General features: G+C 38.4%; 2 protein-coding genes across 16 annotated transcripts in view; both read right to left on the reverse strand.

Moving 5' to 3' along the window:
- Positions 1-8,935, reverse strand: part of CNX3 (cofactor of nitrate reductase and xanthine dehydrogenase 3) — a 39,181-nt gene extending 30,246 nt beyond the window's left edge. For 6 of the 13 annotated variants that reach the window (XM_088893157.1, XM_010264971.3, XM_010264973.3 and 3 more), the window contains exon 1: positions 7,349-8,422. Coding sequence is in view for 2 of the 13 variants with exons in the window: in XM_088893149.1 (XP_088749275.1) it covers positions 7,369-7,410 (42 nt within the window). In the remaining 11 variants the exon portion in view is untranslated. Of the gene's footprint in view, positions 1-7,147; positions 7,192-7,348; positions 8,446-8,536 lie in introns of those variants that run through there. The other 7 variants (XM_088893153.1, XM_088893154.1, XM_088893155.1 and 4 more) reach the window with 5 other exon arrangements.
- A 9,814-nt stretch (positions 8,936-18,749) lies between these two features.
- The window catches only part of GALAK (galacturonic acid kinase), a 114,020-nt gene continuing 110,476 nt past the window's right edge, over positions 18,750-22,293 (reverse strand). For all 3 annotated transcript variants that reach the window (XM_010264981.3, XM_010264979.3, XM_088893299.1), the window contains one exon: positions 18,750-19,302. In XM_010264981.3, the coding sequence (XP_010263283.1) occupies positions 19,058-19,302 (245 nt within the window). In that variant the 3' untranslated portion in view covers positions 18,750-19,057. The remainder of the gene's footprint in view (positions 19,303-22,293) is intronic.

Consider the following 22,293-nt stretch of genomic DNA (forward strand, 5'->3'; position numbering starts at 1 on the left):
ACAGAACTGGCCAGGTGCTAGTTCTTGTACATAGGTAATGGCTACCCTTAAACCAGTGTTGCATGGACTCTACTAAATGAATGAAGTATCCATGTCAAACATGCATCAGACTTGATACTCGATGGCTTCTTCAAGGACACTTTTACATAGCATTTTTCTTTTTCCTTCATGCTTATTCAACAAAAAAGAACAGCTAACATAATAAATATCATTTTTCCAATAAAATGTTATCAAGTAGCAAAGATAAACTATTAGTCTCTCTTTAATAGGTTTACAATGTTAAAATTCAACAAAATATGAACTATTTTAATAGTTTATACTTTTGTATATCCACGAAGCCCTGTTTCTTCATCTTGCAAGGTCATACTCCTCGACATAATTTGGTTCTGATTCCCTTGCCCATGTCCATGTGACACTGCCAATATCAAATTATCAGGGAAAAAAAAGGGCTACTCCCCTGGAACAATGAGATGATTTTGGATTTGGAATTAGTTTTCGACTGTGGAACCCAGACTCAAATTTGGCCTTTGAGCAGCATGTACATCACTATCCAGATATTCCTAGTATTACAAGATCTGTAGCTACTAGAACAGGATGAGGCTTATCAACTGAATCAATAAGCAATATTCAAAATGAATTGACTGAAAGAGAGGAGGTTAAAAAGAACTACATGGTATATACCCCAAAGCATCTATATACTGCTACCCATGAGTAAATCCTGCTCCATAGGACCTTTACATTATTGTCCTCCAAACTAAATTTATATTCAACAACCTACCATTTCTTTCTGTCCACACCAATGCCAAAGGTACAACCCCCCAAACCATTTTCCCTCTTCTGTTTATGTAGATAATCTGGGGGGTAATTTTCTTTTTATAATAGTCAGGAGGTAATATCGTAAATATTGTGATATTTTAACCTTTTTCTCTTATTTCTTGTGTATAAGCATTAGTACCACCACAGGGACAGAGAGTTTAAGCCTTTCAGATGTTAGATCCACAAGAAATTCCATAGATGCCATAGATGTAGGGAAACAGGTCTGTCCTGATGCCCAGCAGTCTGCCCCACACCTTCCAAGTAAAATAACAATGCAGGAACAAGTGACCCACCGATTCCAAGAAGTTATTGCACATGATACAATTAGTGTTTTCTATCAGTATACCCCTTTTAGTTAAGTTTTCTGAAGTTAAATACTTGTTCAAAACACCAGTCCACATTAGGAATGCCACATTGACAGGAGAGTTGTATCAAGTGGGCTGTATGTTTGTGGGCTTATCAGTCTTATTTATGTTTCAGCCCTCTTCATTGTTATGGGCCTTTAGTTAGTGGGCCTAAACTGTTTTATTACTTAAGTGTTTAGGTGCCCCATCACTAATCAGGGGCATTCTAGTCTATTTTCTGTATTATTCTAATGTTAATATAAGATAGCTTCTAGGGCCAGCTGAGAACACTACTGCCCAACCATACATTCTTCTCTTCTCCTCTCTTCTCATCTCTTCTGGTTCTTCTTCTCTAACAGACCAGCAAACAAGGAGCAACAGAATACCAAATTCTAACTGAAGGAAAGTGGGCCTCTCCATAATAAATAAGCCTGTTCTAAAAGGATTTCACTGTGAAATTGCCATTGCACCATACCCAAACCCACCTGTCTGTACCTGTCCTGTTAGGTGTAACCGAGCAAATTTTCTGCCTAAGATCCATTTAGGTCTCTCCCTTCCGATCATTTATGTTTCTCCTAGAGATGGAATTTCACACCCACATATCCCTTTGGAATACATATTTATTAGCAAACAAAGCCTCTTTGTCTTCAGCCACCTCAAATAAGTAATGGTAGAGCTCTTTCAATGTAAGCTCCTCACACCAAGGATCAAAACAGAACCTAATACTAGTTCCATCACCTATATTGAGAATCCTTCAAGTTACAAATTAGAAAGATCTAGAGGAAAACTGAACTGCAGACCTTGAAGAAGCAATAGAAAACCTAGCTCAAATGGAATCCTCATATCCTATAGTGTTTCGTTCCCATATACTTTTGGTATATATCTTTTTCTCCTTCAAACAGAGGATGCTTCGATATCAGAAAAAATTAAGGCTGTTTTATAAGTATGGATTATGGACCCCAAATCCTAATTCCAACTTGGTAGAGTGCAGAATAAAATTATTCAGATGGATTACACTTAATACAAACACCGATTCCTAACAGTTAAAAGTAGCTAATCTCAAAGGTATGCATTCTTAGTGGTGGAAAGGCTGGATAACATTTAGATAAGGGGACTCAGTGCCACTGGTCGGAAGCTGAGAAAGTAGCTGCACGTTTTTTTTTCTATTTTTTCTTCGGGGAGGGGGTGTCTGCCTACATAAACAGGAATTCCATCTCTACAACTTCTGAAATAACAATCTGCAATTCCATCTTTTTTAACATTATTATTTATACTAAACAAACTAAAAGAGAAAAGACCTAATCTGTTAAGAAAATATTCATCATCATCATTACCAAAGTCTTGGCAGAGGAGGTTTAAAACTGTTCTACCTCTAGTAATTTCCCAAAACCAATGAGCTTTTGTGGAAGGGAGACAAATAATTGACCAAATCCTAGTGGCTAATGAGTGTGTAGTAGAAAAGAAAAGGCAAGGACGTAGGACTAATTTGCAAACTAGATTTGGAAAAAGCCTATGATTAGGTGGATTGGTCCCTCCTCTTAGATTTGTTAGAAAAAATTGGTATAGGAGAGAAATGAAGTGGATAAAGGTTGTATTTCGGCTCATTTCTCGATTCTAATCAATGGAGTGGCTAGGATTGGTCTTTCCTCTTGGATTTGTTCACTATTGTTGCTGAGGTCCTAAGTAGATTTATCATTAGAGCTGATGTAGAAAACCAGTTCAAAGGGCGGAGATTGGTAGAAAACCAGATTGATCAAAGGTTGGATTTGGAAAAAGCCTATGATGATGGATTGGTCCTTCCTCTTAGATTTGTTAGAAAAAAATGGTATAGGAGAGAAATGGAGGAAGTGTATCAAAGGACGTATTAGTTCGGCTCATTTCTCAGTTCTAATCAATGGAGTGGCTAGGGATTTTTTTCCCAACTCAAAGAGGTCTAAGGTAAGGAGACCCCATTTCCCCCTTTTTGTTAAGTGTTGTTGCTGAGGTCCTAAGTAGATTGATCATTAAGGCTGACCTAGAAAACCAGTTCAAAGGGTGGACAATTGGTAGAAATGGGATGGTGGTGACTCACTTGCAATTTGCATATGACATAATCATCTTTTGTGAAGACTGTACTAAGGCCAATATGAGGAATTTAAAAGCCTTACTTGATAGTTTCCAAAAGATTTTAAAGTTAAAAGTAAATTGGTAAAAGAGTTGTGTGGGTGGTGTTAATATGAGAGAGGAGGATGTCCTCTTGTGGGCAGGATTACTGGGTTGTGAGGTGAAAAATTGGCCCCTAGAGTATCTGGGTATGCCTTTAGCGGGTAACGCAAGAGTAGGTAGCTTCTAGAAAACAATGGTGGAAAGATTCACTAGGAAGTTAGCAATGTGGAAAAGGAGCTATATCTCTATGAGAGGGAGAATTACTTCGATCAAGTCTACCCTAGCCAACTTCCCCACCTACTTTTTGTCCACCTTTAGGATCCCAGTGAAAATAGCAAGTCAGTTGATGAGGGGTTTCTCGTGAGAACCGGGAGATGAAAAGAAAGATCATTTGGTCAAATGGGACCTGGTATATAAAACAAAGGAACAAGGAGGATTAAGTATTGGGAGCTTGGTTAAGCGGAACATAACTCTCCTAGGAAAATGGATTTGGAGATTCCCCTTAGAAAGAGATAGGTTTTGGCACAAGGTCATTGAAAGCATTCACAGTGTGGCAAATAATGGTTGGGATGTAAAGCTAGCGCCTCATGCAACCTCAAACTCCTCGTGAAAGGAAATCTCAGAGGTATTACCAATCTTCCTCATATTTATCCAATTTGATGTGGAGTGTGGGGATCAAGTCTTATTCTAGGACCTCTGGATTAAGGATACCCCCTTAACCTAGAATTCACTTGATTCTTTTCTTTATCAAACCTCAAGGCAAAACCCGTTTCTAGATTTGGGGCACCTTCAAACTCTAGTTTAAACTGAGATTTTGGCTTTAGAAGGGGTTTGATGGATATTGAGTGTGATTCACTTATCTTGCTACTTTCTTTGTTGGATATGAGAGATCCATCATATGGATGGCCGAACCTTGTAGGTAGGTAAGGCGAAATTTCAAAAATTTTTCTCTCTCTCATCTAGGAATCACATTCCCTATTTTAGAAAACTATTTTTTCAATGATCAATCTTGAACCAAGAACCAAATCAGATCTGAACTAAATCAGTAGGAGAGGGATGTACCTGATACAAAGAAATAGTATCTCCCAACGAAGGTGTTCACGCCCAAAGAAAGACTCCAAAGACTGCTCCCACTGAAGATGACACAGTGTAAGGTGGAGCAGAATCAGCAGTGTTCGTCCAACAAACCAAATTCCTCAGTAAGAATTCGATGGAGGCAGTGAGCACAACTTCAGATCAGCCTTTCTCCAAAGACTGATATCAAGAACAATTCTTGATCTTCTCCTACAATGGAGATCGAACTAGTAGTATGGCGGCAACTGGAGGAGAACACAAGAGCAGAAGATGGCGTAGCTGTCTTCTCTCTTGGTGATCTGAGATCTGATCTCTGGATGCTTGGGATAGGTAAAATAGTTCGCCCTTCTCCTCCTTTTATAGCCTTAAAGAGAGCTCCTAATCTCATTAGGAGTTTCCTAATCCAAATCTGTATTTGGATAAGGAGTTTTCTTTAAGAGATAAGGAAAAGTCCTTATCTTATCTGCATATTAGATTAGCTCTCTCCTAATCTCATTAGGAGGTTTCCAGATTCAAATCTTTATTTGGATCTGGACTCTTTGAGTGGATAAGGATAAGACCCTATCCTATCTGCTAATCTAATCTCAGATCCTCCCCCTTTTTTAACTGATCAAATCAGCCTAGTTCGAAATGGGCTTTAGGCCCAATAAGTCTTAAGTGCTCAGTGTGCTTCCAAACTGCTGCCCAGTTGGGCTTCTTTGTATGACGTGGGACCCAAACATTGATCTACACATCAGCCACATGGGTTCGGCCTAGCCTCTGTTATAAGGCCTGACCGAATTCACTGAAAAGACAGTGAACCCCCTGAAGCCCATCACATGGGCTCCTAATAGGCCCAACACTTACACTAAGTGGTCCCTAAGCCAAGCCACCTTATAAAAACCCAGGAACTGTGGGCAGATGCAAGATTAGCCCATCAGGTATAACCCTCAATGGCCTTACACTTAACCTCTCAGCCCATAATGATCAAACACTGCCCAACAAGAAAGGACCTCTCCCTCGGCTGCAAGGAATAGTGTTGCACTCTCTACTTACATGGATCCCGGGAATTAAAACATTTTGCAAACGTTCAGAAACCGTAATATATATATTTATATGTTTATATAAATATATTTTGCAAAACAAAATTCCAACGATTGAAATCAACTGCCGGCAGTTTTGGTTTCCATCAAAGAGAGTGCATCCCCGATCATTACCTTTGTCCAACAAAGGGGCTGATCCTGTCACTATGATCACTCACTCAGATGAATTCATAGACTGCCCCAACATACCCAGGTTTTGAGCCCCGCTAAGGATCTCACTGATTGGCATGTCAAAGACAGCCCAATCCGACACCTAGTGTAGTATCATAATCGAGTCTAGGGGTCAGGTGTAACATTCCAGTTTTTCCCACTTATCACCAAGGTCCAGGGCAATACTGAAATTCTGGTCCGGTTCAAGGTTTCAAACTAAACCCACACTGCATGTACCTCGGGTCTCACCCTGGCGGCTAAGACAGGCCACCCCAACCAACTTGGTAGCACATCAGTGTCAGCCTTATCAGGATAGGTCTCCCCAGACCGACCCACTGGCTGTGAACATTCTAAACTAACACAAGTCTCATTATGTGTCCAGTTTAAGGGTATTACACAGAAACACACTACATAACATGAATCAAATATGTACTTTATTCATTTACAATAAATGCATAAGTACATCAAACTGATTGGAGCTAAGGGCATACACTGTCTAACATTGGCTTCCTTCCCCAAATGGCCTTTTTTCATGTGCAAATGACATTATGGAATTCGACTGAAGTGGTACAAACAAACATACATAAAGTAGTAGTGAGAATGATTTCGAAACCACCAAAGGTAAATAAGCTGAAGTTAAATTTTATTGGTAGCCTCTTTGGCAATCCAGGAAGGGCAGGCACAGGGGGAGTTACCAAATATTGAAATCAAGGAGTTGTAAAGGCTTCTTCTCAAGACCAATAGGCTTTGGAGACTCAGTTCTGGCTGAAATCATGGCCCTGCTGCAAGGTTTAAAAATAGCTTCACAACTAGAAGTTAGAGATTTGGAACTGGAAGGAGATGTTCTTTTGGTGATTTCTTGGGCAAGGAATATACAGTCAGCACCCTGGAAATGCAGATTTGCATTCAGGGAGATTGATCATCTTGCAAGAAAGGTAAGTGCAAAGTTCGGATGGGTAAGAAGAACAGCAAACGGAATGGCAGATGCTTTATCAAAACAGTGAGTGGATAGACCAATCTTATTTTGGACAAAGTTGTAATTGCTGCAGTGAAAAAGAAACTGGATGGCCTATGTACTTGAAAGCTTCTATTCCTTGTAAATTGGGCAACTCTTCAATAAAAACAATTGTAAACTTACTTCAAATTAATAAATAAAGTTTATTTGCTGATCAAAAAAAAAAAATATTCGTCATCATCATCCATGCCTTAATTCTATTGGTGGCATCCTCCTTAATCTCTCCCTTCTTACAAAAAAGGTAACCCGTTCACCAAACATTACTATCGGTGACAACCACCTTAAGCTAAAAACAAATGCCAATTTCATTTTTCTAAATGTAAAAACCACACAAATCTATGGGAGGGAGAAAACGAAAGAACTCCACACCCTAAACCAATGAACACAATATTAAGATATTGGCCATAAAATCTCTATCTTTTAAAAGAGTTAGAAGTTCATTCTGGTCCGACCAATTGCATTATACCTATTCATTTAATTATTCTATGCTTTCCATTATTCCTTAAGGTTTTAAAACTAACCATTTTTTGAGTTGTTTGCACTTGCCAGATTCTCTAATATATTTCTGTTAGACACAGTAAAGCAGAAATATATGATTAGTGCTTAATTAATGTGAAAGCAACAAAAAAAAGGTTGAAAAGCCTTTTATCAAAGCAAATCTTTCCAAAGCTTGTCGGAAAAGAAAAAGGGGGAATTATGCAGAAAATTAAAATCAAAATAACCTCGTTGAAGAACACTGAACTAAAGTTTCGAGCCCACGATTCCTTCCTTCCGAGTCCCACATTGCCTTGCTGAATCAAACAGAGGGTGAGGAAGCAAAAGGATTTAGGATAAAGAGGTAGCGGGATCGAAAGAAACGGATTCTTAGAATCCAATTGAGAGAGAAAGAGGGAGACAGAGAGAGAAGAAAATGAAAGCTCCAGCAAAATTCACTTTCTTAAGCCAAAACTCAGAAGTCACTCACTAGTCAGCACTCAGCCACCATACTCCGTAGAGTCCGCGTTCTGTGCACCCGTGGGTGCACTGGACGCGTGAACCCGCGAATAGGAGAAGGACACGTCGCTCATGGAAACGTTAACGCCCGTTTGAGCGTTAACGTGGTCTGATCGGTTCAATCGGACACAAACCGGTCGCGACACCGAAGCTCCTTCCACCGAACCCTTCCTCCATCGGCGGCGATAAGGAGACCTCCGGTAGTTCATCGACGGCAACAAGGAGACGGCGAAAGGTATGACCGTTGCTTTCTCTCCTCTTCTCTTCTTCTCCTCTTCTCTGCTTCTTCTCTTCTCCTCTTCTCCGACGGCGACAAGGACTCATTCCTGATTGCTCTGACGCCAGAGGTCAATGGGCTAAGTTGAATTATTTATCTCTAGGCTTGACACTCGAAGACGAAGACGAGGACGATGATGGAGACGAGAGAGTCTGCTCTCCACTGTAATTCCGCGAGGAAACACATGGAGACCTGGACTCTAGTATTATGTGTAAGCTCTTTGTAAAAAGCTCAGTAATTATCTGCTCAATTTTTGCTGATTCGGAGTGAATATTGCTCTGAGAAGAAGCCATAACTCTCACTCTCTCTCCCCCTCTAAACAAACAATTTCATCGATGTTAACTCAATGTTCAATACTCTTTCCAGAGGGAGAGAAATCGAAATTTTCAAAATTCTATTTAAAACTGATTCTTCCAACAATAAAACATTCAAAACCTCTTCAGAGAATAACCCTAGAGATTAAATAACAAAAAAAATCACAAATTTCGAACAACAGAATCAAAGATAGAAGAATTCGAACTGCAGAGAGAATCAGAACATGCTGAGCTCATGGGATCGATACAAAATTTTCAGTGATCAACAGATGAGAAGATCATAAATTAATCAAAAATAGATTGAAATTCGAAAAAGCAACACTCACTGTTCTGCTGTTGTTGCTATAGTTAGGAAATTTGGAATCAGGAAGAAAACCCGTTTTTAACAGGAGGATTTTCAGTTGTTTTTATCTCGTTGAAACTTAAAGGACCCTGGTTTCTGGGTGGGTCTGGGTCTGAGGCTCTGTGAGCGAGATGAAGCAGGACTGAATCACTGAGGATTTATGTCCCGAACTCTGCGTAACTTCCCCATCAGCCGCAGGGAGAGAGAGAAGACAAATCATTGAACGAGGTAGAGTTTCCATCTGCCACAGATGGTCATACCTGTCGCCGTCGATGGAGACCAGATGAGAAGAAGAGAAGAGGAGAGAAAGAAACGGTAATACCTGTCGCCGCGACGGAGGAAGAGTTCGGTGTATGGGGAGGATTGGATGGAAGGATCTCTCGTGTCACGACCGGTTCGTGTCCGATTGAACCGACCAGATCACGTTAACGCTCAAACGCGTTAACGTTAGAGGTGACGTTAATTTGCTCCACTGCGCCTAACACCGACCTCACGTGCATATCTCATCATGCATTGGGAACATCTCCTGTCAATAATAACATATAAATACGAAAGATATTCTCAATGCATGGTGAGATGTGCTTGTGAGGTCGGTGTGAGGCGCCTTATGCGAGGAGGAGATCCAGTCTCATATCATCTGTCCAGAGAGTGGAATTTAGTATATATTTGGCATCAATGCTACATATATAGCACTCCATTTTTTGTGTATGTATGAGTTGGAAGTACCGTTTTTTGAGAAAATTATGTCTTTTTCTCTTGTTTGGAAATATTATTGCCAAATAGAACGTTTCTTAGGGCAACATCAACACCTTTTGTTTGATACCGATGCTCCATATTTGTTTTCAACATTAATACCCATTGTAGGAAATCTACATCACTATTTCATCATGTCCTCATTGGCAACAATGAGCTCCAAATTGAGAAAGCATTAAATTCAATGTTTTCCCAGACCATGCCTTCTCGATTTCTAAGGTGTGGTTTGGAACACCATTTTTAATGAAAAAATGGTTCCAAACATATTACCATTTTCTAGAGCACCAATTTTTCCAATGTGGCGTTGATGTGTCACTGCTTTTTAGAGCAACGACATCGATGCCAAAAACCACCTTAAAGAGTGCAGGCCCAACTATGGGACCCATTGTTCCCAAATTCCAGTGACAATCGCCCAGCTTGCCACGTATCCTTCGTTTCAAGTCAGATGTCTTAAGGGGTGTTTCCTAATTTAAAAAAAAAAAATCTTGTGTAAATTCCTAAAATAAATAAAAAATAGAAAAAACTATGATGCCAAAAGACTTTGAAAATAATAAATTGATTATTAAAAAAGTTATATAGAAAAGCATGTTTGCGTTTTTTGTTTCCAAAATGAAATTAAAAAGGATAAAATACTCATTTTGATAAATTGACGTAAACATATCCAAAGTTGTAAAAAACACAAACATATCTTATGACTCTTTTATTCTTCATTTTCTTTTAAATTTTTAAAATATATCTTGGATTTTTCGAACTCTTTTATCCTTTTAAATCTTACAACATGATCAGATTTGGCGGTATTGAAGTTTTGTTTTAGGTCCAATCAATGGGGTTCGGCTTCAGTCAAAGCTTTAAACGTTTGAACACCATTTGAACATTACAAGAAAATGACACGCGTCCATAGGCGCATATGCATTTTATATACATGCGAGGATGATGGACATTTACCACGGACCAGTCTCCACCCAAATTGACCCGTTGAACCCTTGTTCTTCTATCCTCTTCAACCAACGGAAACAAAAGGCATCACTGGCAATGAAATCTTCTTCGGCAACCGATGGCATAGAGCAAGTAAATCTTCCTTCTTCTTTTCTTCTCTAAAACACAGTCTTCTCCCATGAAAAGCCTGACCCTTACTGTTGATGACGGCAGTGATATTCCGCCAGCGAAAACAAAAGGCATCACTGGCGGCAAAATCTTCTTCGGCAATCGACGACATAGAGCAAGTAAATCTTCCTTCTTCTTTCCTTCTCTAAAACACAGTCTTGTCCCATGAAAAGCCTGGCCCTTACTGTTGATGATGATAGTAATATTTTGCCGGCAATGAACAACTTCATCTGCAACTGATCCGCCAACAACCAGCTATAAGTTGACGAGGTGCAGAGACAACTGCATGTGAGACGTTAGGACGAGCCATGGTCAGATAGATGAAAGATCCAACACATTGCCGATAGAGGGAAGCATCAAGAAGCATGGCGCCTTCTGATTTGGATAATTTGATAATTTGACATTCAACTCCAAGGGAGTATCAACCTGTTTATTATCACTGAGATTGGCCAACTTAAGATGATCAGAGGTATACTTGTGTTGGTAGACAAAATAACCTCAGGAGCTCCATTGCACTTCAAGTCCCAAGAAATAATTAAAAGGGTTGAGATCCTTCATGTGGAAGGAACTATTGAGAAGATACTTGAGGTCCTAGGTTCCTTCTATATCATCTCCAGTCAATAGTATGTCATCCACATATAGTAAGAAAATGGTAAGGCCCCGGGGTCTTTTCCAAACAAAGAGAGAGTAGTCCGGTGCACTTTGGCTATATCTGGCTTGTACGACATCATATCTGATTTTTTCAAACCAAGCTCGAGGGGCTTGTTTGAGCCCATAGAGGGACTTCTTTAGTCGACAGACGAGGGAGGGGTCTCTGCAATACCCTAGAAGAGGTTTCAGATATACTATTTCCTTTAAAGGCCCATGTAAAAGGCATTTTTCATATTTAGTTGAAAGATTAATCAAGAGTGAGCAACAAAGAGAGCTAAAAGAACATGGACTATAGTAATCTTAGCTACTGGAAGAAAAGTCTCTTCATAGTCAATGCCATACTCTTGCTTATATCCTTGTGCTACAAGCTTGGCTTTATAACGGTCCAAAGACCCATTAGATTTTATCTTGATAGAATAGACCCATTTGCTCCCAATAATAGAGCCATCTAAAGGTGTTGAGACAAGGCCCCAGGTGTCATTCTCATGCAAAGATTGAATCTCTGCATCCATGGCTTCTTGCCACTGAGGGCTGTTATTAGCCAGTTGGTAAGAGAGGGGAATATCTGTAGAGGTCAAAACAGTAGAGAAGGAGCTACGGTTTGAAGGAAACCCATAGGTCAGGTGGTTTGGAGATATGATCAGAACGACATAAAGGACAAGGAGGAATAATTGAGGAATCTAAAGTTGGAGCATCACTTATAGGGTTGTCTGTGATGGACGAGGGATCTGGACTAGGTGGAAGAAGGTCGTAGGTGTAGGAGTTGGGCTATGAACTCGCTTGTAAGAGAAGATGGAGAAGTTCCCTTAGTAGTGGATGATGGAGAATCCTATTGTTCAAAATCATGCAAAACTGAAATAGAGGGTGCAGATAACTTCACAATTCCTGAGAAAAAGGAGATATGCTCAAGAAAAATCACATTTCGAGAGATACGAATTCGATGTGCTGAGGGATCATAACAAATGAATCCCTTGTGGTTTGGGTTATACCCTACAAAAGTACACATGATTGATTAAGCTGAAAGCATTAAACATTCACGAGGAGGAAGATAAACAAAGCATAGACACCCAAAGATATGAAAATGGGAAAGATCTATGGGGGATCCAAACATCTTTTGAAGAGGAGAAATGTTAGCAAGCACAGATGATGGGGTGCAATTGATCAAATATACTACAGTGCTAACGACTTCAACCTAGAATGTGGGAGGCACATGTGATTCTTGTAGGAGAGACCTTAAAACACTGAGAATGTGACCATTCTTTCTCTTTGCCACTCCATTTTCCTGAAGAGTGTCTGGGAAACATCGTTGGACTTGTATGCCATGATGCTTTAGGTAAGCCAAAAAATCTCTATCACTGTATTTCCCCCTTGAGTCTGAGTGAAGATTTGCACATTCACTTGGAAACGAACTCGAACAATGTTATGAAACATCCTAAAGGTTGGAAACACTTTTGGTTTGTGTTTGAGAAAGTAGATCCAAGTATACCTAGTACAATCATCAATAAATAACACAAAATACTTGTATCCATATGAGAGACAACAAAAGAAGTCAAAACATCACTATGAATAATTTCAAAGGTGATGTGGCATATTCAGCTTGGTGAGTGAACGGTAAAATATGACTCTTACTCAAACAAGAGACACAAGATGTATCAAAGGATTTCATACAAGGAATTTTAGTTTTAATAAAACCAAACTCAAAAAAGTATTTAAGTTTATCAGAATTTGGGTGGACCAAGCATTTATGCCATAGATCCAAAACATAGTTTCTTCGACTCAGAATAGGACTCAATGTAGAAAAGCTCAAAAAAGTAGAGGATGATGTTGATGGAGATTTCTCAAACTCCAATGCAAACAAGCAGCCATCCTACACCCCTTCCCTTTCGCCTCCTAGTGCACTGGTCCTAAATCAACTAATTAACTAATTGAAATAAGGTTTACAGTAAGATTAGGAATAATGAAGGTTTTAGAAAGGGACAAAGAATTTGAGGGAAAAAGTTTGATACACAAGTCATCACTCCCAATGATGTCAAGTTTCTCACCAGTAGTAGTGATAATGTATCTATGGTTGGTTTCAAACAATCTGTTTGAAGGTTTAGGATAGACCCAGTCATATGATTTGTGGCACCAAGATCAGTTATCCAAATGGGAGAAGAGCTATAATTGGAGAACTCACCAGATAGGCCGATAGTAGAAAAGGCAGATAAGATGGAAGAAGATACCTGTTGTTATATCTCTTCTTTATTCATGGAAGCAGAGGATTCTCCCTTGTCAATGGGGGTACCAAACACTCGTCCCTTAGATGCTTGATAAGCGCGTGGTTGATTCTTCTTCATGGGTCCCTTGGGTGCACGAATTGGGCAATCTAGAATTATATGTCCATGTTGTTTGTAATATGTGTAGACATTCTTCTTTTTGTAGTGAGAGGATATATGTCCATATCCTCTACATTCATAGTATTGAGTTTTAGAAGGGTCATTTCCACCAGATTTCTTATTCCCTCGTGTAAGAAAAACAATATCCATCCCTGAATCAGGATGTTTTCCTTTTATGTTTGCAGCAATTAGGAGTCTAGTTTCTTCTCTCAACAATTCTCCCATCACAGAGTCTAATTCTGGAAGAGTTCCTCTACTTAAAATATTTGACCTGATTATTTCATACTGAGGTCTCAGCCTCATGAGACATTGGTTAACTTTCCTATTTTCAAAATGTTTCTACAAATACTTGACACATTCAATGGGATCACAGGGTTCAGTATGAACAAGTTCATATACAACCCAAAGATCAATAAAGTCTGAATAGTATTCTTGAATCTTTTTGTTCCCCTGGTAATAAACAAAGATTTCAGATTCAATCTGGCATTCCTGTACATATTGAACTGATGATACACCTTTTTCAAGTAGGCATACATCTCATAGGTAGTCCTTAGTCTTCTCATACAAACACTAATGTGGGGCGCAATGAAGCTCAAAATCCATGAGACTAACTTTCCATCGTCAAGCTTTCATTGTGTATAGGCTTTACTATCAGCTCCTTCCTCATCAAGTTTACTTATAGTCCCATTCAAGTAACTTTCAAGTCCCTTTCCCTCAACATAGAAATCAAAATGGAACTTCCACATATTGTAGTTAGTCCCATCAAATTTTACAGGGAGAAAATCTACTTTGTCAGCCATCAAGAAAAAAAAGGCAACCTAAAAAAGTAGCAGCACTGAAATTCGAAGTTTAGGACTGTTAACCACTTCACTTAATTCAATAGCAATTTTAGTCAATAGTTCAATCAAGGTTGCAACAAGCAGTTCAAACAAACAACAATAAATCTGGTTTAGAAGAGAAATTTAGTCAAATATCTTCAATACAGATTTGCCACCCTATAAAGGAATCAAAATCCTCCAAGAAGTTTATCCAAAACAACTTCAACTAGTTGTGTTGACAGTCCAACCTGATGGTTCCAGGATTGTCGAACTAAGGAGAGGATTGAATGCCCTCAGTACTGAACACAACCAAATAACCCTTGGACAACACAAAGAAAACTAGGGTTGCAAGAGAGATCTACCAACGTGTTATGTGCAGTTCAAATCAGCCATCAATAGGATTCAGATAAGCAACTTGAAAGGGAGTGAAGAGGTTTGTTGAAACCCTTCAATCTGAAGCACCAGTAGTCAAGAACTAAATGCTCGAAGTTTGGAGAAGGCCTGAGAATACACCAGTCCAAGGGAAAACTATTGTCGTCCTTGAGAGGAGACCACAAGAAGAAGAAAACTACTGCCGCCCTTGAAAGATGATCGGAACCCCTCCAAAGCTTGACCAATCTTGAAGAACAGACCAGGAGACACAATCAATCAGGTTTCTTTGCAAACAGTGACGTTCCAAGAGAGTTCTAGGAAGACCTCTCTTTGCAGAAATCTTAGAACAGAGATCAATGATTAGGGTTGATTAGAACAGCCCTATCTTCAGACAAAGCACCCAGAAGCCAGCAACCTTTGAGATAACAAAGAGAAAACATAAAGCAAGAGTTGGTAACAGAGCAGCCTACTTTGATACCATGTCAACAGACCTAGAGCAGAACACAAAATTCTAGTATGAAGAATGGATACTTCGACCCTACTCCAAGGGTCCTTTATATAGAAAGTGAGAGTTATAGATATTACAAAGAGGCTCTTCTAGGGCAACACGATTTAGAGAATTTACAAGGAGACCCTTACAGGGTTGAAGTGAAAATACTAATAAATAAGAAAACAATACAATAAAGACTACAATAAAATGGTACATCTCAGGGAGTTTCTTCACGCTAGGCACCACTAGGCTCCACATCAGCGTAACAGTGAAAAAAAACATAACCGTTTGTGGAAGCTTTAAAATATAACTTCCACAAATGGTTGGCATGCACATAAACCAAAGTTGACTTTTTTAATTTTTGATGCATGCGGAAGAGAAAGAGAGAGAAAATGCTGAAGTGGTGCCTATTTGGCCCCCTCAATAAACATTTACTGAATAAACGTAAACGGAACCAAACACCCGCTATGTCCAAGAAAAATGAACCCATATCTTCTACAGACCCAATGATAAATTACCACCTGCTCTTTGCACAAGTGGTGGTCTTCTCATGTGTGATTTATAGTAATATTAATTTACTTTTTGTTATTTATCTTTAATTTGTATAGCCCAAAATTTTAGAATTGTAGGCTTTTTTTTCTTCTTTCCATCCTATTTTGACCCTTCATCTCTTTCTCATCCTCTCTTCCTTCCGGCCAAACCTAATCTACTGGTTTTCTTTTGTATAAACTCAAGCAAAATGACTATATATAACACTTTAATTAAAAGAATCCAATCCCATAAATTCCAAATAAAATCAAAGATCCAAAATGATTAACAATTGAGATATTTTTACTTCTAATTGGATTTTTAATCTTTGTCTGATTAGATTTGCAGGCTGTTGTATAACCTTGTTTGGAACGTAATATGAAGATAGACAGCTGTCATACATTGATTCACCGCATGAAGAATGTAGATATCTATGTTGGGTAAGGATTCATTGGATTTCTGGGCTGTTGTATAGATTGATTCAACCAAAGCAACCATAACACTTAAAATAATGATATCTGCATTGTAAGTGTTCATTCTACTTTGAATACTAGCTTGTTTCAATAATATAAGTTAAATGGATTATTTGAATGTAATTTTCCCCCCTTTTGGTGGCTGTTGTTTCTGACAAATAATTATTATGTGAGTTTATTAAGACAAATAATTATTATATTATTGTGTTAAGATTCCTCAATCTGTTAGGTGACTTGGACAAACTTTGTAGAGTAGTAGAGATAACCTATATAATCACAGATTCACAGCCATACTCATAAGGGGGGACACAAATATCAATATTTGTATTCCAAGTGTTCTGGTTGAATTCATACAGAAGAAAACTAGTAGATTAGGTTTTGGCGGGGGGGTGGGGAGGGGGAGGAGGAGGGGTAGGAAGAGAGGATGAGGAAGAAATGAAGAGTGAAAATACGATGGGAAGAAAAAAAACGTACAATTTTGGGATTCTTTGACAATACAAATTAAAAGATAAATAACAAAACTGTTAGCCTAACGATGGGCTCTATTAAGTCAACAAGTAACAACACATGAGAAGACCACCACCGGTTCTTTGCACAGGTGGCGATCAATCATTGGGTCTATAACATAGTCATTAGTTGTAGGTCTATAACAGATCCGGGTTCAAGAAAAATGAATTATGGCCCTTATGGGGGCACAAGAAGTGTGATTTAATAAAAAAAAAAGGGAATTTTGTTTGAAATAGGAACATAATGGGATTTTAAACATGGGAACAGGCGTCTCACATTGGAGGATAAGTGCAGCCAGACTTGTGGGTAGCAGATCCTGATGGGATTGGGAGTGAGATAAGTTAGGGCTGGTATTATTTGTTAACCATGAGCCCGGTGTCTGGTAAGCAAAAACTCCACTCATAAGCATCTAGCTACACATTGGAAATATCTTCCTGTATGCATGTTAAATTCATCACTTGATCAGCTACACATATTTTTCCCACACCTCTCTACCCACAGAGCACTAATGCCATGTATCGGGAACATCTCATGAATGACAAAGGAAATGTTTCCGATGCACAGCTGTAATATCCCATGGGTTGGGATGTGGGAACAACTCATGGGAAGCATATGTGAGCCTTAAACTCATGGGCTGGATTCTCACACTTTCACAATATGTAAAGAGTTTTTGCTTGCAAGTAATCCCATCACATTAACCATCTGGACCCCCTTTGAATCTTTTAAAATAGTGCATCGCTAGAAGGTGAAGTCACTAGCTGGTTGCAAGGTTTAAAGTATTGGAAACACAAAGTGTATCGGAAAGGTAATTTTAAGAAACGTACCGAGATACGCTTTGAAAAACGTATAGATATGGAGGAAAAATCAAAATACGCATGAATACATTAGAAAATCCAAAAAATAATCCTTAAAAATATGAACAATAATAAAAATGAGTTTTATGTGAGTTTAACTAATTTATTTAAACATAAAAATTATTCTTTAATGATTTATATAAAGTATCAGGATATAATTAGTAACCATTGAAAAATAATAGAAGAACTAAAATGTATGTATATATATACTAATATTTATTAGTTAATATTTTTTGAAATCATTTATTAGTTATTATTTATTATATATAGATTTAGATAATATTTATTATGTATACAAGTTAATATATACCTTAATTTTTAATAAATAAATATAACTTGTATTCATCTTATTATTATATAAATATTAATAATCAAATTTATAGCATTTGTTGGGAAACATTCACCAAGGCAAGAAAGATTACTTTAAGAATAAAAAAACATGTCATTCTAATAAGTAATTAAGGTTGGCATAACAGTTAATTAATTATTGTTATAAGCAAATGACTTAGGTAAGAAACTTGTTACCTTTGGTTTGTGATTTTTAACAAGTTATTTCACTTAAATAACATTTAATGACATATTAAATGTTGTAATCAAAGGTAACTTAAATGAGCATTTAATTAAATTATATTAGCATTTAGTGATGTTTCAAACTTTAAGATTGAATTAAAATTGATATTAATGAAAGAGAGGGAAGAGATAATTTAAATTTAAAAAGAAGAGAGAAATTAACTACGGCTGATACATAATGCGTATCAGCCCGTTTCGAGTACGTATCAATGCATTTCGGAAACAGTCCAATACAAAGCAGATATGGACGAAAAAATACGAAACCACGGAATTATACATGTTCCATGCATCGGAACTCTTGCAAAACGATATAGGCCGATACATTATGAAATTTAAAACCTTGGCTGGTTGTACTAGATGCCTGGGATCAAGTCCCGCCTTCACCCGGGATGGGGCGTCTTACGGGTTTGGGGGAGGGTTTCTCTGATTGTGTAATCCATTGCCCGAAAATGTATGGTATGGACGACACACATTGTGATCATGATAAATAATGCCTACCCCAGCTTTGGAGGGAATGGCAGCATAAGTAGGGTCCAAATGGAGGCAAGGTTCAAACTTCAAAGTATTGATATAATATGTTCCATACAGGGCAATATTGTATTGGTATCCAAGGGGACCGATCAACTGAAAAGCTATAATCACGTATTTCTTCCTACCATATTATTAGATCTTTTGTACTGCCAAATAGAATCTTCAGTGCGTTTTTTCTATGATGTAGAAATTTAATGCCTTCCAATTCTCCAATCTGTTTTTTTGACAAGTTTCAATTCTCCAATCATTGATTGGAAGAAAATAATAATATCCATTTTAATATACAAGCAAACAGTTATGATAGCTTTTGTACAAGTACGAGTCTATGAGATAATTGAAATTATTTTCTGTTGTCAATAAAAAATACATGGATGACCAGTGAGTATAAAGACATCTGATCAGACTACATCTCTTGGTTGAGCTGTTTCACAAATAAAACTTGGCTGATTGGTTGAAGCTTGAACGGCCTGACGACTGATCAAATAACATGGGCACAATCCCCGGCCTCACAGATCAGCACGGCTGTGTCTTGGTTGAGCTGGCTAGCCAACACAGGTTGGAGCTTATGATACTCATTCCTCACAAATGAAGCTGCTTCTATGGCTCTATCAGCCTCTACAAATGCAAGACAACATCCTCTAAATCCAGCACCACTGAACCTTGCTCCAAGGATTCCAGGTGTTCTCAGAAGGATCTCATACAGTTGAATCAGTGGTTCACATCCTGTAAGCGCCATGGTATATACATACACATAAAATTAAAGAAACAAAATGGCAGTAACCAGTTAAGAATATACCTATACAAATTTTGATGGAACAGAAGTCTTCATGCTAGTTAAAAGAGAGAAAAGAGAAAAAGAGGAAAGATAGAGAAGGTTCTGAATTTGCATAAAACATGACATTGGATACCTCATACATGAATCCAATGCACCAATTTTCATCAAGTTACAAAGCGAAATTGTAATCTATAGATAATTTAGGTGTTGGGAAGAATGACAGCCATTGAGGATTGGAAAATCATGTTTGGCATTAGTTGAAACCGTACTCTTTCTGTAAGCAATAGAACAGATAGGCCTACTCTTCATTGGAATGGTAGTTATCGTATTCCATTTGTGGCAGGCTAGACTAGTTCATTTGTTCTTTCTATCTTTGAAAGTCTTGTTTCTTGAGTTGTTTGAAGAAGTGTGAATGTAAGTCTTTTATGTGAAGTTTGTCAAATGTCAAAGCATTGCAAGGGAAATTATCCAAAACCTATGAATGGAATTTTTGCTCCTTTCAGCTTGGTTCATTTTGATTTGTGGGGCCCTTCGCCCATTGTTTCTATGGATAGTTATTGCTATTTTATTAGTTTTATTGATTATTACTCTTGATGCATGTGGGTCTATTTAATGAAAGGAATGAGGTTCCAAGAATTATTATAGTTTTGTTTTTTTCTTTTTTCCGTAAAATGGTGGAGACATACTTTGTGAAGAAAATTAAGCAGTTTCATTCAGATAATGTAATACTTTGAAGGCTCTCTAAATATCTTCTTTGAAGATAAAGGGATTTTACATCAGTCCTCTTGTACTTGTACTCCACAACAGAATGATGTTGCTGAGAGGAAAAATCATCATGGATACAACATTGGCTTTAGTAATATTCCACTACAAGGGAATCTGTGCAATTTATAACAATTCTCGTTTTTTTTGATAAGTATAACAATTAACAATTCTCCTTGTTGTGCCTTGACTTTTGCAGTACTTACAGCCAATAGCATCTTTATCATTTTTTTTTTCCGAGCTACCATTCTTAGGATGTGCTTTATTAGATGTGAAGGTCATCTGGTCACTAGCATGCATCATTATAGATCTTCTACTTGCTTCACTATATGCCATAGAATAGGCCTCTTCAACAAAAGGAGTCTCCTTTCCACTCAGAGTTTGCATCTTGATATAAGAAAGTTAAAACATTATGTAAAACTTAGGATTAAGACCCACTAAAATTTCAAATATATGATTTTTATCTATATGTGATCTATATTCTATACATTGCACTACAATGCTAATTTCTCTAAGAAAAAGTAAGGTAATGATCTTACTACATTTCATGGAGAAGTGTACAGAAAGACTCTACTCTCCTATCTAAAAGAAGATATGTCTTGCTTCAATTGATAAATCTTTGTAATATTCTCATGTTGAGAGTATGAATGCCTAGCTCTTCCTCATATTTGGGATGCACTCTTAAGAAACAATTGAGGGATGATTGATATGTAGCAGCATAGAGTTGGATATCCAGCCTATAACTGCATGGTTCTCTTGATCCCATTATCTTGGTATACTCCTCTTTCTAAAAGCCTTTTTATTGCTCCAGTCAAATACCCTAGCTTCTGTTTTCCACCAAGTTGGTTCCAACAAGCCAAATGATGGTGTTAAGAAGGTTGGATCCTTCAATGTCACTTCCTCCAACCATGGACCCATGCTAGAACACTTCAAGTGAGGAAAAGGTAGACTATGTAAAGCAATCGGTAGCAAATAAACTTCACAAACCAGCAAACACTGTTAGAATGTTAGAGTGATGTTCGGCTGATAAGAGTTCTTATTAGCCCAGTCTTATGTCTAACTTATCTTGTAACTGGGCCTGTGTTAATGGGCCTAATCCTGTTTAATGATTTAAGTCATCTGTGTGTCCCATCACTAATCAGGGGCATCCCAGTAATTTCTTGTACCTTGTACTACATCCATCTATAAATAAAAGACTGGTCGACTGGCTAGTACAGTTCGACATTCTCTTCAGTTCTGTGGTTCTCTTCTCTTCTTTGCTACTTCGAGTATAGCTCTTCAGATTACATGGTATCAGAGCATTAGCTCCTTCCTGGTTTCAGCAGGCGCACTCTCTTCTCTTGCTGTCTTTTCATCTTCTCTCTTCCTTTTCTGGGTTGCTGCAGTAAAGCACCTAGGAGTGTAAGAGAGTAAAGCAAGTTCGAACCTAGGGTTTCTCTTGGTTGTAGGACTCAAGGGAAGTAAGACCCAGAAGTAGATGTCCTACTAGTTTTTTTTCAGCAAGTAGTAGCTATTGGGCTACTAAGAGAGGTCTGTATAGGACAGACCTAGTTGAGGACTGATTTCAGCAGCCCTAGCACTAGCCGAAAGGGGGAGAGCTTCCTCTACAGTTGCAGCTTCGTGCTCCAGCAAGACTTGCGCAGAACAAGTGGTAAAGACTTAGCCTCCTCTACAGTTGCAGCTTCGTGCTCCAGCAAGACTTGCGCAGAACTGTGGCAACTTCAGTTACAGATTTTCTTCAGGTCAGTTATCAGCCCTACTTCTGCACTGCACAGTTGCAACCTTAAACTTTTACCAGCACTGTGAACTGGTTCAGTTATAGACCTTTACTTGCTACTTCAGCCAGTCCTAAACAGCACTGCACAGTACCCGAACTGTGAACACTTCTACCAGCACTGTGAACACTATGACCACTTCGGCCAGTCCTAAACAGAACCACCTACAGCACTGTGAACAACTCTTGGACTGAAGTCAGGATGTCCTCACTATCCGGTGAAGTTTCCTCTAGAGATAACAGACCTGTCACAAGGTCCTCAAACCTGGAAAACCCTAATCTGCACAGCTTGCAGATTACAAGTGTGCTGCTAGATGAGTATAACTTCAGAGAGTGGTCTGTCTCAGCAATGCTATTCATTACCTCTCGTGATCTCACAGGCTATCTGGATGGAGACAAGAAA

The sequence above is a fragment of the Nelumbo nucifera genome, chromosome 8, assembly GCF_055504915.1.
Source record: "Nelumbo nucifera cultivar China Antique chromosome 8, China Antique-T2T, whole genome shotgun sequence".
Classification (NCBI taxonomy): domain Eukaryota; kingdom Viridiplantae; phylum Streptophyta; class Magnoliopsida; order Proteales; family Nelumbonaceae; genus Nelumbo; species Nelumbo nucifera.